A 19,047-nucleotide genomic window follows, 5' to 3' on the forward strand; every position below is an offset into this window, starting at 1 on the left:
TTATATTAACAATTTATAAAATAATAAATTATAATAGTAGTAATATAATAGCTTTTGTAAAAATAATATATTAGAGTATATAAAATTTATGAATAATTTTATTAAGTATTACAATCTTATTGTTGACAAAAATGTCACAATATGAATCTCATTATATCTTAAACAATCACTTACCTGTAAATTTTTGCTGCAAATTCAAGATGATTTTACTCTAACGTTAACAAGGAATATGTTTTACGACGTTGTATTTTGTTGTAGAGACGCTCTGTCTTTATTTCCACTAACGACTTCATTTGAATATACACAAAACCTACAAATATTACATCATTATCGCGCGCACGCGATTTGGAAGAAGGGAATGAGAAGAAGGGGCGCCGAAGACGTCGAATTAGACAAGATTACACCCGTTAGGATCCTCGGAGAAGCTTCAGCAAGCGAGTCCCGGTTTCTTCGCCTTCTCCCGCGGGTATTTCCCATTAGGCGCCCATCGTTCCCTCGATTTTTACGCCCTTTCTTCATCATCCTCGCTCGTACTGGCAGCTCCAAGCGCTTCGTCATGCGAGAGAAAGAGATAGAGAGAGATAAAAAGAGAAAAAAGTAGGGAGCAAAAGAGAAAGGTACAGGAGATCTGCCGGTTTCCTCGAAGCGTTTCGAACGCAATGCCTGCTATGCACTGGCGAGGTTTGTAATCACGCGTTTAACAGCCAATCGCGCAACGTCACGCAATCGGGCGCGAGAGCGCGCGAAACTTCGGGGTCATCGTACATCGAAAAGGAAGCCAAATGCCGTGAAGCGTGACAAGCTAATGAATTAATCGTCACAAAATATCGGCCCGATCAAACGAACAAGCTCGGCACGATTCGACTCAACGACCAGGCCGTCGACTACCTCGTTCCGAAGCCGCAACGATCTCGATGATGACCTAGACCTTCGAAGGACGCCAGTAATTTCCTCTTCCTAAAAGCCGCCGACCGGCTCGTTTACATTCTACCATCGACTTCTTCGTGCCGTGTTGGTTGCGTGCTCCGCGATACACACTGGCTTCGAACGTGTTCGGGAAGTTTAGATCGACGTTCAACGATCCGTTTCACATTCCCCTCGTACGTGATATAACATAACGCGTTATCATCCATTCTAGAAAATTCCACTCGTCGCATCGTGTTCTTACATTGTCAAGACTGAATTTAAGACCGTGTAAAACGATCACAAAAATCATTATCGATAACATTAAATTAAATCCGTGACAAATCCGTGAAAACTGTGACTTTGAAGTGCTAATCTAAATTTTAAATAGGAGGGAGAGGAGCTTTGTGCCTAATGGAATTTTCAGTAATGAAAAATCTGAATTTGATTGACTCTCAAATTTCGATTGACCTGACAAAACAAATACGCGTTTGCTTTAGGATCAAATAATCGATGACAATTTTCAATGATGAACGGATTATTTTTTGAGTGCGATTTTCCGATATTAATGTCACCTAGCGGCTGTGGTCGAGGTAATCGCGGAGCCCGCTACTATTAACATGCCTCTCGCGAGACGACAGATTCTTTAATGACGGAAGCCACGAAGAAGCGTTGCTGCGTGCTAGGCCCGGCTGGCGTGCCCCGCTACATCCGCTGCAGCAGCGTGTACCGGGGCCCGTAATTACGGCATCATTTTCCTCGGTTCCAACAGCCTTGTAAATCATTCCGCGCGGTATCCTATGTAAGACGCTCGTATCGGCGACTCCTCGACACCCGGACCCTCCCGCGACGAAAGAAACTGCTAGCGGAGCAATTTCCTCGGCGACGGTTAATCTCGATCCTCATCTTTCTCAGACGCGATCGATATATCGCTTCCGACTCCTGGTGTTTTCTCTCCAATCCGGAAAAAGCGTCGTATATTTCCGTTTCGCTTCTTTAATAGTAGAACGCTCGAGAATTAGTGAGAATACTGAAGAGAATAGTTTTCAATCTTGTAAAATAAATTTTCAATCTATAAGACACTTGAATTTTATACTCTTTGCCACTAAAGAAATATTTACAAAAATTTTCTTACTCGATCGTTCTAATATTAGAGATCTCCAAATAATTTTTACAAGATAGACCAATATCATTCGCGATTATAGTTGGTCGATATTCGTAGCTATGCTCAAGAATTTCCGCGACCTCTCGATTTTTTACACGTCACGTCATTTGTTCCGATTGACTATAAGGTCAATTACTATAAGCAATTCAGAGATTGAGTCTATCCCCAACGGAAAAGACGGAAAAAGACGCGCACTCAACACACAGTATTGTAAATGCCCTCTTCATCGTCGCCGGTGCTCGTCGAGATGTCGGACACCTCGGAATGAGACAGCGCAAGTTTCACGTAACCCCGATCTCGCTCTCTGGTGCCGTTTCTTCCCGGGAGAGGCAGTTTCTCCTCCTCCTGCGACGAGTTTCGCAACGGACCGCTGCCCAGTTCGCAGATTTCGGCGTAGATCTCTTCCGGTTTCGGCGGCGGCGTGGGAGGCAACGGCGTCAAGCTATCTCTAACCTTGGAATACGGCGGATCCATCTCCGCGCTGCTGGTCACCACTTCGAGGACACTGGTCGAGATCGAACGTTGCACCTGTTGCCTGGACGACGCCTGCGCTGCCTGCATCAGATTCGTTTCCGATTCGAGACTGGCGTATCTCTCGGGCGATCGCATACCGATCTCCGGTCGTACGGCGAACGTGAAAGACGCTGACTTCTTGGCCGGATTTCTGCTTCTGCCACCCTGAGCTATCCTCGAGATCCTGTCGAGGAAGCTATTGTTACTGCTGACACTGCGGCTGTTGCTCCGGTCGCGGATCGTCGTCTTCTTGATGTGCTCCAAACCTTCCTTCAAACTTTGCAATATCGGCTTCGCGTCAGGCTTCGCTTTAATCTCTTTCAAGTGCAGCTCTTTCAGCTGACTATTGTTGGACGCCGGTTTCGGCGGAGCGACTCGCGGTTCGGTCGCCCGTTGATCTAAGGCCCTTCTATAAAGCGATACCAAAATGGCCTCATCTTATCTTTCATATATAACATATATAAGCTATTTGATAGTACAAACATAATAAACAAAAAATTCTTGATCTCATTAAGAATCGAATTCACAAAATTCTTATTATCCTGAAATTAATAATATGTTAAAAAATGAACTAGATTAATTGAATTAATTTCATTGAATTAATTTCTTCATCCGATATAAACTTAATAAATATTCAAAAAAGAATCTTCTGTTTACTGTACTATTATTTTCTCAAACTAATTAATATTTTAAAATACATTTTATACTAATAGTGATTTTATTAATTCAAACTTTTAGATTTCCTGTTAGTATGTATCTTAAATTACTAATATATAATGCTATACAAATTAGATTTCTTCATGCAATTGCGATTTTTACCTGCAAGCTGAGAGTAATCGCTGCATCTTCGGTGATGCGAGCAATCTCGCTTCGGAAGGGCATCCTAATCGTGCTCTTTTCACTCGTGGCGCGGTTGGACCGGTAGCGACGAGTTCCAAGAGCTCCGGCACCGTGGAATTGGGTAAGGGTCTTTCGGGCATCAATGGCACCGCGCAACCGAGAACTATGGGCCCTCTATTCGCGTTCTCCAACTGCATCAGACCGCTGTAATCTCGAGGCAGCGGAATGGGTAGAGGTCCAGCAACCAGACGTACCTGAAGATCATGCACGCGAGTTCTTGGTCAAGAGAAAATTAGAGTCTTCCTTAATAAAGTATGAAAATAAAATATGTAATACAATATCACTGGACAGAATGATAGATATATAATTTTGGAAAAAAAAGAATTAGACACAAGAAAGAAAAATAAAGTGCACGTATACAATAATGAAATATTTATGTTTTGTTGTGTAAAATTAATTCTTATTAATTCATACATATTTCTTATTTTCATTACTGTTATATAAAATGGCGACAACTTCTCGTGTTATGAGAAAGAAACAGGTGACGAGAAATAGATAAGAATGACCACGTTATACGACATTAATTATAAGACGAGACGAAGTTTACCCTCAGGGGAAGATCCCTCCTAGCGAGTTGGTGAACTCTATAAAGCACCGCGTCGCTGCCAGTGTCGAGGCTACCGCTCTGACAGATCGCGTAGAACTCGCCTCTGGCCGAGAGCGGCGCGAACAGCTCGTGCCCATGAGAGTCCAAGCACTGAGCGTACTGATCCCTCTCCGAGGATCTCGAGGATTTGCCTTCCGGGATCATTCCAGACATGCCACTGGCTACCGGGGCCCGACGTGTGTCCTGGAAGACGGCGGTCAGTCGCAGGACTTCGCCGGCGCGCACCGTCGTCTTCGTGTAGTGGGCTCGCAAGTTTCCATTCTCTGCGCGATAGAAATCGATCAAAAATGAACGTACCACTTTCGCAAACATTAGTGAAACTTAATTGAGATTTAACCGATTCACTATCTTCTTTTAAAAAACTGTAGAAAGAACAGAAGATTAAGCTTGAGCTAATTTTTATGATGTTTATGTGTATGTTTAGAAACAATTTATAGAGGCAATTAATTTAAGTGCGTGTCTAATACGTCATCAAGTTAAATACAAAGAGAATTATGTCGCTATCTTATATTTAATTGGCGCTGGCAAAAAGTACTTTGCTGTTGTGAAAGCACGCGAATTAATAACCCTGATAATTAGCTCATTAGCGTTAATTAGCTTATTAACGTTATTTTATCCATGTATTTGCATAGACAATATTGTCATATTATACATAACGTCATGCAACGTACTGAATCAGATGTTGTGATAATACTGAGAATTAGCTCGTAGAATAATAGAATGTCTCGATTATATACTAAAATATTAAAATCAACCAAGAAAAGTAGACAGAAATTTATTCGATAATGAGAAAATAAAATGCCACAGTCATATTCTCTATTTTTCTCTATTTTTTTTATTTCTCTATTTATTTATTTTATCTAACATGATTTTTTAATATTTCGTAGATTTTAAAACTTTAATTAAATTACAATATATGTGTATGTAGAAATCTCCTTCTTTACACAGCATTATCCAACAAATGTCTTGTCAGGGAAATCTCCACACGTTTCCGAGATGATTATATATATAGCTTAATCAGCTGCTTGATACACTACGTATTTTGATATTCGAGGAACATACAGATTTCCATATCAAATCAACGATGTATACCTCGTACCATTGCGACGTTACAAGCCATAGCAAGCATGAAAAGCGGGGTGGCAAGCAATTAACGTCAATAAACGCGTGGCGTAACGGACACTGATGTGACATGTTTGGGAGGCGTCAGAAGGACCAGGAGGAGCAGGGTGAATCGAAGGAATCCCTCGTTTTCCGCCGCGATCATAATTGTTATGGCAGTGCGTATAATGATATAATTCTCGCGCCACGAGCTGCGTACACGCATTTGCAGCCACTTATGCACGCGTGTCGCAAGGGACGGCTTTCACTGAGCCGCATACCTATTACGTTACGCGCCTGTCGCGCGTAAAGCTCGACTTGCGTTTAAATGCACGACCGACGGTGCGAACGTATGCCACAAGAACCGCACATTACGGACACATTGACATTCGTGTCACGGCCAGTCGCTGCACTCTGAGGAAAATAATCCGAGCGAGGCGAGATACTATGTACGCGCGCCTATGCATAAAGTTATATAGGGCGTTAAACCCTATATATAAATTATTCTGCTCGAATAAAAAAATCTAAATTAATTACAAAATCACAAGAATTTCATATAATTATTAAAAAAAAATCATTCTTATGCTATTGTTAAACAGACGTAAGAAAATAGATCTTTCGTTATTCACTTTTACATTATTTGCAAATCATTTTGTAAAATAATCTAGATTGTACTAGTTATGTGAATCACGGTTTATAGCTTGTAACGGGCTGCATTTCCAGGCAGATCGCAGCGGGTGATAATCGCAATCGTGACAGTTGGCCCATGGAAAATGCAGACTTGGGTTGGCCGAAATAATAAACTCGACTCAGGTGCCAGATGCGAGATATGTGGATAATCTCTATCCGGTTAACACTCGTCAGAAAGAGGACGTGCGTGCAAACAGAGAATAATGTAAATAATGTATTAAAGTAGTCTTAGATCTCGTTAAACGAAAAAAATACATCACGTTATCGAGGTTTGTTTAACGATTAATAATATCCAATGAATATTATAATTGAATATAAATACTTTGCGCAATGCAAAGAGAGTTTTGGAATTATATGTAAAATAGTTTAAGCACACAAAAGTCGCAGTGTCCGTAGATACACACGAGAAGCATAGTTATAGTTTATAAATAAAATATTTTACCCATTTTAGAGTGCGTCAACGTGTAAGCCCTCAATGGTTTCGCGAGCAAAAACGACGGAACTCCAGCGCGCACCAACGCGCCGACTCTTCTGTACACTCTAGCATTTCCGGTACCGCTATTATTGGAAACCACTGAGAACCAGCCTGCAACATAAATAAGATTACACATGAAACATAATATGAAAATTGTATATTGTAGTTGAAAATAGATTTTTACAAAAATAATAGAAATAAAAATATATAAATATTAATAACATATTTGTCGGCATCTTAGGTTTCCATACGTTTCTCTTATAATTATGGCATTCTTTTCATCTATAAAGGATTAAAATCAAGAGTTTCTCTGTATGGAGAAGAAATGCCGTTGTCGTGAAACACGCGACATTTCATTGACGGCGGGATTTACGGGATTTCGCTTTCTCGTGCAAGGAGACACGAGGCGACGCAAACACGTGTGTCAGTCGTGTGCAACGTCATTCCGCGCCTAGTTTCATCTAGCGCGTTCGTTAGCGCTCCATGGCTTCATTCTCCACGCGGAACGTGACAAACGTTACCGTTGCTGCACACGCGTTACGCCGTGGAAACTCGTTCCACTTTGAGGCGCGCGCTTTCGCGTAGCGGGGAGAAAAACCGGCCGCCGTCTCGTTTCGCGCCGACTAGTTTCATAAACCTATCTACGTCCGAGAGCACGCTAAGCTGAAAATCACCGCGGCCAGCAACTAATAATCCTTTACGAAATCACAATGTCAATTTGACCCACTTTGTCGAGACGCGGAACGGCGGCGATCCGCGTCTCGAAACGAACATCGACATTTACAGCCCGGCCTAACGAGATTCTAAGATCCAGTTTCATAAAGGCAATTTAAGTCGTTGTACCAGGCGTAGATGCATAACTGATCGAGTTATGCCTCTACGTCTCGCGCCTAACTATAATTTTCATTAAACCCGCAACCGTTACGTGCGGCTAAGGCTATCGTCGCGATTCCTTTTCCTTAATCCTCGATAGCGCGCAATATAAATCTTGTTAAATTTAATATATTGATACGATTTAATATACACGGTTTTGCATAAATCGATAAATTTAGTACGCTTTTAAATATTTTTCTCTTGTTAAATTTAATATATTGGTACGACTTAATACACGATCATAAATCAATAAGTATTTTTTAAACATTTTTTTCTGCCGAGAAATCTTTATCATTTATAGTCCATTGATCAATTGGATATATATTGAAAAATAAATTTTATACAATTTTAATATTATTTAATCATTTATGCGAGAGATCAATCGAGAAGATCAAACTTGTGAGAATCTTCGACAGCGATCCGAGGATCGCGCTGTCACGTGAACTTCGATTAAATCGCTAATCCATCGATTTGCGGCGCGACGCAGGAGCAATCGCGCGGAAATTTATAGCCGAATATAAACGTGTGTTCGCTCTCGTGTGGTGTGCGGCACGGTATTTACAATACGAGCATATAAATCGTCGTACCGTTTCGCAAGCGATTTATACACATCGCGTTTTCGCCATTTTGAATTGATTTACAATGACCCTGTTGTGTTGTACGAATCCCCGCAATCGTTACGTCCTATCCGCGAATGGATATCATGAATGTTTTATCGGCACATCCGGACGTTTACAGGCAATTTCGAATTTATCCTTAATCGGTCTTCAGGGTGCGTGATAGCCAGATTAAAATGTAATGTCCCTTCGCGGAGGACAGAGATAAATGCGAGATGCGAATTAATGGTGTGCAATAAATTCACTCTGAATGTGCCTAATTAGGTTCTTCCCATTTTTATTCCGCATCTTTTGCGCGTCACTGGGATAAATTTGGGAGGCATTAAAAGGTATTACAATCGCGCATATCGTCGCAATAAAATCTTTGTGCATTCCATTCGTAGCCGTCAAGACATGAGATATGCGAGTAAATCTATCACGTCTTTTCCATCTGTAATAATTATTTTAATGTAAAAACAAAATACCACAAAGATATGAAATATTATAAATGAAGAAAGTACGCAAGACAAGTTGCAATTAATTGAGTAACCAGTTCTGAATGAAGAGAAAGTATCTCAAGTTAACGAGATCCTCCAATAGCTTGTTAGTACAGAGATATTTCTATTACGGTTCTATTATAGCGTGAATTATTATAAAATTATTCTCCCGGCCCCGATTGTAACTATAGCTGTCAGATGGCGACTTTACGTAACGTTCACGATGCATGCACTTGTCATTAAATTTAAGCGATTTATGCGCGCCTATGCGTTTTTGCGTTTCTACTGCGAACCAAACTGCGTAATAAAGATTGAGAAACGCATGTAAAGAAACGTGGGTTTTGCGTCTTTCGTCGACTTCCGTAAGGCTTGCGAGATATTAATTGATCGAAGAACTTTCTCGTTGCACATATCGCCTACGTCTACGAAGAAATCGATTCCGATTGTATCCATTACGACTTCTATCATGTCGATTCATTCATCAGTAAGCTCGTGGCTGAGATCGATCTCGCCCTCGATTTCGCTTGTTACACATCCAGGCTTTCCTTGAATCGCCTACTATACTTCGATGTCAGGTACAAAATAGTAATTCCGGTAGTAATTCGCGTTCGGTTTAATCGATTTAGAATCGAAACTCAATTGATACTTTTGTAATGTTCCCTCCTGTTCGCTTTGAATAAATTAAATTTTCTCTTTCCGTCTTCTCTCTTCTTTTTCTTCTATTCTATATATTCCAATTGCTTCAACCATAGAAATACTTCATTGTTGAATGTTTCATATTTTTACGAAATTAATTAATATATTTAAAAAATATGTAGTTTTGCTATAGAAAATACTTATAAAAAAAGGCAAAAATCTGTGGCGCTCGCGAGATGACACGAAAAACTATCGCGGTTACACAGTTATTTACGAGATACCGTACGAATGGCCAACCTCGGAAGTTTCATGGTTCGGTACGAACCGTTACTCAAACACATCGCGGTATCATACACATCCGGCTGTTGAATCGACGATCAAGGCTTCTTTGGATGTAATCTTGATAAAAGCTTAATCTTCTTTGCGGTCTGAAATAATCCTTTCTTCGATGGATCAATATCGAAAATTTTTATTTCAACAATATAATATTGCGTTAGCTTTTAATGTAGCAACCAATCACCGTCTGAGCTAAAAAATGATATATAGGAAAAAACCGATCACACTTCTATACGTGGCATAGATGAATAATAAAAACGTTAAATGGCTATAAACGAGACATTGACATTGACGATATTCAGTAGGATTAATTAATTACGTATGCAAAATTCGTAAAAGTGTCTCACGAGCCTTGCGTTGATTAAATATTCATGACTTCTGCCGATTCGAAATTTAACTTGTAAAAGACGATGCATAAGCAGCGATATTTATCGCTCGATCAATCTTTTCATCAGCGCGTGACGTCGTCCTCTAATCTGAATATTATGTGCGTAGTCGCACACCTACATTAAACCTTCGAAAGGCAAAAGGCGGAACATTCAATACTCATTAAAGCGGTTACAGGTCCATTGCCAAATACGCGACGAACCAGATTATTCAGATCACTCTCATTATATATCGGAGGTCAGGGCGAAGTCGAAGTAAGAGTGAATTCCATCGACGACTTTCACGTTGCGTAATCACATTGCCCTCCGGTCTCGCATGCGTACGCACGTATACCGATTCGCGCTTGTGTATATATTCTCGCGTGTATAATGAACGGTCAGGAACAGCTCTATATGGAAATTAATGAAACTTATAATCCTATATTCCATACCCAATTTTTTCTCCCTCTTTTTTATAAAGAGGAGAGAGAAGAAGAAAATAAAAAAATATTTTTACCGGTTAGTCACATACATAGGAGTTTAATTTTTTGAAGTTGAATATTGAATAAGATGAACTGACACATGCATTTCTTTTAATATAATACACTTAGACTTTTTTTATTTTACTAAAGAGGGAGAAATATATCAGTTTTAAAAAGTCAGCATCTGATCTTGCGAACGAGAGATGGATTCCTATAAAGTTTTACGATACGATCGGTATCGTGATGGGCGAGCTTGTAAGAATCGATGTGGAATATTGTCGCGCAATTAACATTTTCGCTCGCCTCAATCGTTTCCCGGCGTTACGTCACGGTCGTTAGTTTGCGCCTTCTTAAGCGGCAGGTAATAATCACTCCGCGTGTGCTTCTTGATTTACAACGCTCGACGAACAATTCGTTTAGACCCGCCGGGACTCTTGAATTATTTAGCTACCGCGCTACTCGATGCATGAAATTATCCGTCTACGTCTGCAGATTCTTGTTCACGCTGCCGTGTTCGATCTGCCGATGTTAAGCTAGCCACTATGTTGGTAAACTGGAGCAGATCTCTGATTAAGTAATGACAGACTACCGTCGCTACGACCGTTATTCATTCTTTACCTCGACAATTTTGTCTAAGATTGTATCCTGTTACAAGCATCCCGAGTGAGTTTTATTTTGCAATAATCGAGAGGCAATGATCTCTTATTTGAAAATTTATTTCTTTTTCAATAAAATACTTGTAGTAAAAATATCTGTTGCATTGCCAAAATTATTATTGATTGCTCTAAAATGTTATAATAATAGATTTCTATTGAATAGTGTGTTTAAAGTAAACATTTGTTTTACATATAAACTATTTTTAGTAAAAATATTATATATGTATAATATATATTCTTCCTTTTTAATTAAATTATAATGACTCATAATTATTGGCTCTGAGTAATTTGTTAAAAATCTAAATTTTATTTTGCATTATTAAAAAGAGAGATTAATAGAGATTAGCCCCGTTAATTTTACACTTATTTAATTTTCTGAAATATATATCACTGAATAGATGAATGTCTTTTAGCCGCGCTTGGATTAATTTTCCACCGCGTACATAAGATTCTTGCGGTATTGGTCGGCATGGAACTTCGCTCTCGACGGCGGGCACGCGGACGGGCCCCCGATCTATATTCCAGCACGACTGACACCTTCAATTTGCCGCGTTCTTGGCCGGGAGTGACGTGCAAAACGGCGGATGGAAGGGAGAAACGGGGGGCGGACCCTCGCGTTTTTTCACCGCAGACCGCTCGCTCGCGCGGTCGATCTTCCACGGACATGATGAGGTATAAATGGTACGTGTCAACGTGCCAACACGGAGAGACGCGGCCAATCCCTGACCACTGTTCAACGTACAATTGCGTAAGGCAGGCCCCATTTTCTTGCTCGTCCGTCCGGCCGTGCGTGAGGAGATTCATGCCCTTATGCCATCACCAATTTCGCATGCAAATGTCCGGTCGTCCGCCCGCGTAGCACGAGGATCACAATAAATAACGATCAACGGGCAAATTACCGCCTTGCGCGACTTTTTTTGCGCCGATATATGAACAGTCCTCCCTCCCGCTTCTTTCCTCAAAGCTCTCTGATCTGCATCGTTGACTTTTTTCTCTTCGAGCTTTATGCGCATGTATATGACTCGTTACATTCATGTCCTTGTACCATGATATTTTCCATAAGAGAAAGATAGAGAGTTATACGTATACGCTGCATTAATTCACTTTCAACTATTCAAAATATAGATGTAGAGATACATTACACAAATAGAAATTTTATCAATAACTTTTAAATATTAAAAAAGTTGTATTTTACAAGAGAAGTTGGATGTAATGTAAAAACTAATTTTATTGTACGTACGTATACATAACATATATGAAACACATAAGTTAAATAATTCATCTAAAAATATTTATATATTTTTCTTTTTATATTTAATAATACAATTTAATTTTCTTTTCTTTTTGCTCTGAGTACATAACGCAGGATTCTTCTCACGCTATGATGTATGGATCACGAATTCTTGCGCATAATTCTTCATGAAATATCATCTGTATCTTTGCTTTCACTTTCATTTTCTTCACCAACAGCATTTTGTTCAGCCGATGATGAAGCGACATAAGAAAGTGATACTTCATCCAGATACACGCCTTGAGAGTCTATGTTATCTCTACTTGCCTCATCCTCAATATACTTTCCCGCGATTTGCATTGCGTCCGAATGAAGGATGTAGTCGTTGACAAGTTGGCAAACATTTCCACGCGATCGTTATCGGAATCGAACAAATAAATATTCAATTGGCGAGAAAAATTTGCGACTTTTTCGTGCTGGATACAATCACGTGATTGAAAGTGTTGATGGTTGACAATCGATCCAATTTTCTCCCTTTATGCATTTTCCATGAAAATTTTATCCTGCAAAATTCGAAGTGTTTCGAATCGATAAACGGCATGCTTGATTGACAGGTAATCACTTTCAATCGTTATCGATGAATTTGCAATTACATCTTGTACGACATTTGCATTCTTTTGAACACCATGCTGAATTTCTGCGAAGTCACTACTTTTCGCTTTCAGCTTTCCCTCGATACATGAATTTCTCCTATTTTTCTTTCATTAAAACATCTTTCTCCTCTTCTCTTGGAAAACATGCTTGTACAGCATAACTCGCTTTCGCAAGAGATTTATGGTGAATCTTACCGGTTTTTCCGTTTTTATTTAGTTTTATGAAATGAAAATCAAGAATGTTCATACTTTCATCTTTACTCTCATCGTCTTGCCTCTAAAGCTCTCGCAACATATGAATTTTAAACTCTTTTCATTGTTTGAATATCGATCCTTTGTCATCCAGCGATTGTCAATATTCTCTTCTATTCTTTTGTACCAATGTATGTTATTTCGTTCGAGCGTAAATATTGAGTTGAAATCTGCTTGTCGATCTCCGATATGTTCAAAAGTATCTTCGAATTGACAGTTACAGAAGCCATCACACTACCGCACGACTTTCTTCCCGCGAACACGATAACGGAATACACGTGTTGCTTTCTTTCTTGATGAGCGACAATGTATCCATGTACGTGTCCAACTTTGATCTTCGTTTTCTCCTAAGTCGTTTGTCTCTGTCAATCGCGATCGATTTCGTACGGCCACCCGTCGCGGGCAAAGATTGAACGCGTCTAGAAAACAATCTCGACATCTCTTTATCGTCGCTTCGTCAAGTCAATTTCCAGCTATCTCTCGATTGCGTAAGTACGAAATCAGCGAATTTCGAGGTGTTCGTAATTCGACTTCCTTCTTACCAACGTACATCTTGCAATTACGCTTGCAAAATTTCTTACTTCTCGTATACATCTTCTTGATTGATTTATATTTATTTAAAATCAGCAATACGCGTATTGGCTATATTATCACATTTAAAATTATTACATAATAATTGCTATGATGTTTGAATGACGGATATATATTCATCAATGGACGGATTTATATTCATCAAAAATTGTGATTCAATATGTTTGAAATGTTAAATTTTTCTTTTTTTAATTGATTTTCGGCATCTTTTCTTAAAAATCGAGAGACCAAGTACTGATTTTTGACGAAAAACTTCGCAGATTTATACTTATGTGATACATGAAATGAATGACATAAAAGTGACAGCAAACTAGAGACAGATTATTCATTAATAATATGACTTTACGCAAGCTTTTATTATTAAATTTTAACATTGAATTTAAAGTGATTAAATCTCTGCGTGAATTATATAACTTCTTTAAACTCCTTATGAAATTATTATAATAATTAAATTTTTATACAAATGTTTTTATTTCTTTTTTCTACTACTTCAATAAATTTCTATTAATGCATGGATTTGTATCACGAATAATACTTTCCTTACCGAGTTCTTCAGGTAGCATACATGTAATCCATGTGCTGCTGTGAATCTGATAGACTGGGAAGGAAGCTTCCCAGATGCCGTGAAACACTTTCCAGCGAGTTCTATACCGGTGAATTCAAACGGTATTATATAAGAGCGCTTCCTTCTTTCCTAAACTGTAAATCAAATAACTCTTTGTCGCAAAAACCTATTCAAATTTTATCTCAATTATCTACAATATTACCAATTTCTCGAGAAGTGTTTAAGTATTTAAAATATAAAATTAAATTTTTTTCTGTATCTGAATTTTATGTGTGTAGTATATTACTTTTATTTACATATTTCTAATAAATACGGAAAACGCTTTAAAAATGAACAGAGTATCGCAAGAAACTTGCAAATGAATTAGATACTTATCTATTCATCATTGCAATACATTGTATCATATCGAAGTAACATATTACATGCTTTCCTTTCGCGACCTTATGTACATAATATACACATTGTGTGGGTGGGCGCAATACGATCTAAGACATACCACGATGCGTGACACGATTCACGCACACGCGATTGCATAACAGGGCACGCATGTAGCGTAATTATATTCACATACGTACACGCAGCGCAGCTTCCTAGTTAACCTATCAACCTTTGGATAGACTGTACGCAAGCGAAAGATGACAACGCGAAAAAGGGAGCGAGGAAAAAGAAGAGGAAAGTTCTGCGTTTCTCTCAGGAGCAGGATCGACGAGTCGACTGTCATTCGTATGCGTATCATGTTATGATACCATCAAGGATTCTCCAATAAGAAGAAAAGACTACACATATTTTAGCAGTTTTGCCTCATGTTTCATTTTTCCTTTGTTATACTTTTTGAACATATTGTTTATGGGAGTTTTCACACGGTCACATGCATGTAAAATGTCATCTTAATATTGACATTCATTTACGAATTTTCGAGTTTATATTTGTAAACAGAAAATTTTTATTGAGAAAGATTTTCCAATGCAAATGTGCGTATAGCATTTATTAACATTAATTCTAAAGATTGGTTAAATTTATTTAGGTGTTTCATTAATTAATATAGTAAATAAACTTAAATTCATTTAGGCATTTCATTAATTAATGTAGTAAGTAAATTGAATAACTATAATTATATTATAAATATACATTATATATACATTACATATTAATTATAATATAAAACTATAAACGCAGAAGCTTCTTATTGTTTACTTCTATAATTTTTATACTTTTATCATAAATTATAATCGGAATAATGGAAAAGAAGCAGCAGAAAATTTCGAAATTTTTTGATATATTTGAATATCGATTTGACATGCCTTTTTTAAGAGCAAATATTTATTTTTTTAGTTTTACTTTAATGTATAATATTATCTCAGTAATAATATCGATTTATATAAATGTAAGTAAAAAATATATCATCTTCATGCAAGTTTATTCTTGGAATTTAACTTTGAAACGTTGGACAGCGACCACCTTGTCGTTTCAGCCAATCGCATCACTCAATTGTTCCACATGAAGTAATTCGAAAATACAGGGAAGAAGGGACGTCAGTTTGCGTTAGGACACTCACAAATGTGACGCGATTATTCCGTAAAGTATACGTCGTTCTTTTATCTTCGATCGTGCGATCGATCATCGTATTTGATCGCGAATGTGTCGTGCGAGGAACGTGTGATGCTGTCGCCTTCGTTTTCGCGATCGAATGCTAAGTTTCAGCTTGTAGAAAGCTTCGGTGTGACGTACGTGAGTATCAGAATTTCATTCCTTCCCCCCCCCCCCCATTCCCTTTACCGCGAGATGAAAAAAGAGATGGAAAAGTGCATGTCTTTTTGTCTTCGATAATGTATCGTCGACCACATCGTCTTTCGTTCTTCATTAAACTTTATTTTGAGAAAGCATACTTTCCCGGAATTTGAATTTTTATCGCTCGACAGCGACCATATTTTCGCCGATCGTGAAGTTTATCGCGCGCAGTAATTTCGGTAAATACGCGGTAGGGGGGGGGGAGGAGGAACGTCAGTTGGAAGGACATGGCCGCGGGCGCGACACGGTTACGTTTATTCCGTCGACCTTTCGCCATTGATCGTGCTATGGATCATCCGTATTCGATCGCGAGTATGTCAAGAAACGCGTAATGTTGTTGTTTTCGGGAGTTTCGTATAGAAAACCGGTAAAATATTCTGCTATGGCGTACGTGAATATCGAAACTTTCCCGTCCCTCCCTTTCTTCGCGAAACGGTTACTCGAATCTGGCGTAAAGTGCGCGTCTTTTTGTCATCGATATCGTCGATCGCATCGTTTTCTATTGAATTTCGGCCCACGGAAGTTTATTCTTTCTCGAAGTTTGAATTTTTGACAGCGAGAATTAACGCGATCCTTTCGTGGCGCTTTTTGTCGCGCGCGTAGTAATTTCGGTAAATAAGTGCGCGTAGTGGGGAGGGGGAGGAGGAACGCCAGTAGCACTAGGACATTGTAGCGAGCGTGACGCAATGTTCCATGCGTCGTCCTTTTGGCATCGATCGTGCTATGGATCATCCGTATTCGATCGCGAGTATGTCAAGAAACGCGTAATGTTGTTGTTTTTGCGAGTTTCGTATAGAAAACCGGTAAAATATTCTGCTATTGCGTACTTGAATATCGAAACTTTCCCGTCCCTCCCCTTCTTCGCGAAACGGTTACTCGAATCCGGCGTAAAGTGCGCGTCTTTTTGTCATCGATATCGTCGATCGCATCGTTTTCTATTAAACTCCGATCCACGGAAGTTTATTCTTTCTCGAAGTTTGAATTTTTGACAGCGAGAATCAACGAGATGCTTTTGTGGCATTGCACTTTTTGTCGCGCGCGTAGTAATTTCGGTAAATAAGTGCGCGTAGTGGGCCGGGGGGGAGGAACGCCAGTCGCACTAGGACATTGTAGCGAGCGTGACTTAATGCTCCGTGCGTCGTCCTTTTGGCATCGATCGTGCGATCGATTATTCGTATTCGTCGGATGCAACGGCAGAATACATATTACGCATATATGCGTGGTGCTGTCGTTTTTATTTTCGCGATCGAACCGCGAGTTCGTGTAAACGAGAAGTAGGCTCCAATGTCACGTATGTCAAAGTGACGTCAAGTGACGTCACGTGACTCAAAACTCCCTTCACGGTCAACGCGAAAAATCGCGTCTTATTGTCTTCGATCGCGTATCGATGACCGTTTATCGTCATGATTGTGACAAAATAACGAAGTGCAACAATTATATAGTGCAACAAGTGTGTAGACATTACGTTTATCTTCTGTATAGTGCAACAAGTGTGTAGTGATATGTTTATTTTCGATCGAGATGCGGATTCGGAACGATGAAGAATTTCGATCGAGATGCTTCTAGTTTCTCTCGTAATTAAAGTAAAACTTTGAATTTATTCCATGCATCCGAGTAAAATTGCAAATTGAATTTCGAGTTATTGTGTCTTTTTAATGTAAGTGATACGAACGATTGTAAGGTTTCCAATCGCCATGATTATTTTTCGACACGAGTCGTTTTCGTGGAAGACGCTCGCGTTATAGCTTTCCTGGAATCCTCGCGACTCGAGACTTTCGTATAACAGATGTATTTTATCGTTACAAATACGGATAAAAATCACTTCTTGAATTGTTTTAGACCTGGATGCATATACATATATAGTATAATGATACAAAAATACATTATAGAATGCCTAAAATTCGTTCCGAATTCGTACGAGATGCGAAAATATAAAAGTTACATCGCTTATCATCGATACATGGATTATCATTCTGGAGCCATTTTGGATATTTTGGATATTTTCGACGGAGATTCGCAGCCACGATTTCCTGTTTCGAGGAAGGAGGATGGTCATTCGATACTATTGATGCGGATGCAGATGTATTGGTAAGTCTGTAAATAAATGTAAATAAAGCGCGCACCAGATTATGACAGTAATCGTTTCTGCAACGTCGCAGTGAATCTAAAAAAATAAATAGAACTATAAGTCACTGAGTATTTGTGCAAATTAATAGAGCTAATATGTACAAAATTTATAATATATAAATTTTTTTTATTTATACAATTAAACTTCATGTTATAATATACATAATTTTATATATTCTGAATATATTATTATCTCATTTCGTGTAAATTTTATATTTAAAAAATTCTGTCACGAGATAAAAATTTTACATTTTAAATTTCAAGTTGTATTTATAAAAAGAAACTGCGACGTAATGTGAAACGAATAAATTTTCGGTCGAATCATTAGTCAATTTTTTATCATTATCGATTTCTATCTTCATACATTCGTAGAACTGTGTAAAAAACTAAACCCGCTTCATATGTTACACAACATCCCGTTAATACATTATAATTTCCATTGTGACTTCTGACAGATAATATATGATTCTTTGTGTTTTTTCGTACAATAAAAATTTAAATGAATCGCCAGCAAATATAATAAGACAGAAAGAGTAAGAAAATGTTCAAAAAGAGATATTATATCAGTTCAATAATATCTAAACATTATATCGAAATTTTCATTTATCAAAAATTATAACAAAATATTAATTACATATATTAATAATACATATATTTAACAACAAATATATTTATGGTAACTTTGTAAAGTTAATTAAATTTTTTTTAAATAATTCACTTAAGCGATTTTTTAGAACTCTTTCCAAAAAAAAATCTTTCAAATAAAAATCTTTTTCGAATATTAGAGTTAATTTATTGATTGAAAGTGTTGATATAATGCATCAATCAATGATGGTTAGTATTATAAGACAGGACTACAATTCGCGGTTTCAGCGTATGCTTCGCGTTTCTATTCAACGAATAAACCTTGAACAAAATAACTGGCGTTCGATCATCGTTCCTGACCTTCGTAATCCGACACGTTCGAGACACCTGGCTCTTCAAGAACGTATAGTAGTAATTTGCGTTTGAATCGACTCAATCATTTGTCAATCGCGATGCTGTA

The 19,047-nt window shown here is 38.4% G+C and overlaps 1 protein-coding gene across 8 annotated transcripts in view; it reads right to left on the reverse strand.

The window, feature by feature from the left end:
* Positions 1 to 218: 218 nt before the first annotated feature.
* The window catches only part of LOC145963907 (uncharacterized), a 40,153-nt gene continuing 21,324 nt past the window's right edge, over positions 219 to 19,047 (reverse strand). For 6 of the 8 annotated variants that reach the window (XM_083086286.1, XM_083086271.1, XM_083086261.1 and 3 more), the window contains exons 3-6: positions 6,322 to 6,465; positions 4,029 to 4,351; positions 3,401 to 3,675; positions 220 to 2,990 (exon numbers count right to left, since the gene is read on the reverse strand). In XM_083086286.1, the coding sequence (XP_082942412.1) occupies positions 2,264 to 2,990; positions 3,401 to 3,675; positions 4,029 to 4,351; positions 6,322 to 6,465 (1,469 nt within the window). In that variant the 3' untranslated portion in view covers positions 220 to 2,263. Of the gene's footprint in view, positions 2,991 to 3,400; positions 3,676 to 4,028; positions 4,352 to 6,321; positions 6,466 to 19,047 lie in introns of all 8 variants that reach the window. The other 2 variants (XM_083086303.1, XM_083086294.1) reach the window with 1 other exon arrangement.

This window comes from Camponotus vicinus, unplaced genomic scaffold (assembly GCF_025532165.1).
Source record: "Camponotus vicinus isolate PSW18456_S1 unplaced genomic scaffold, iyCamVici1.0 SCAF_1, whole genome shotgun sequence".
NCBI lineage: Eukaryota > Metazoa > Arthropoda > Insecta > Hymenoptera > Formicidae > Camponotus > Camponotus vicinus.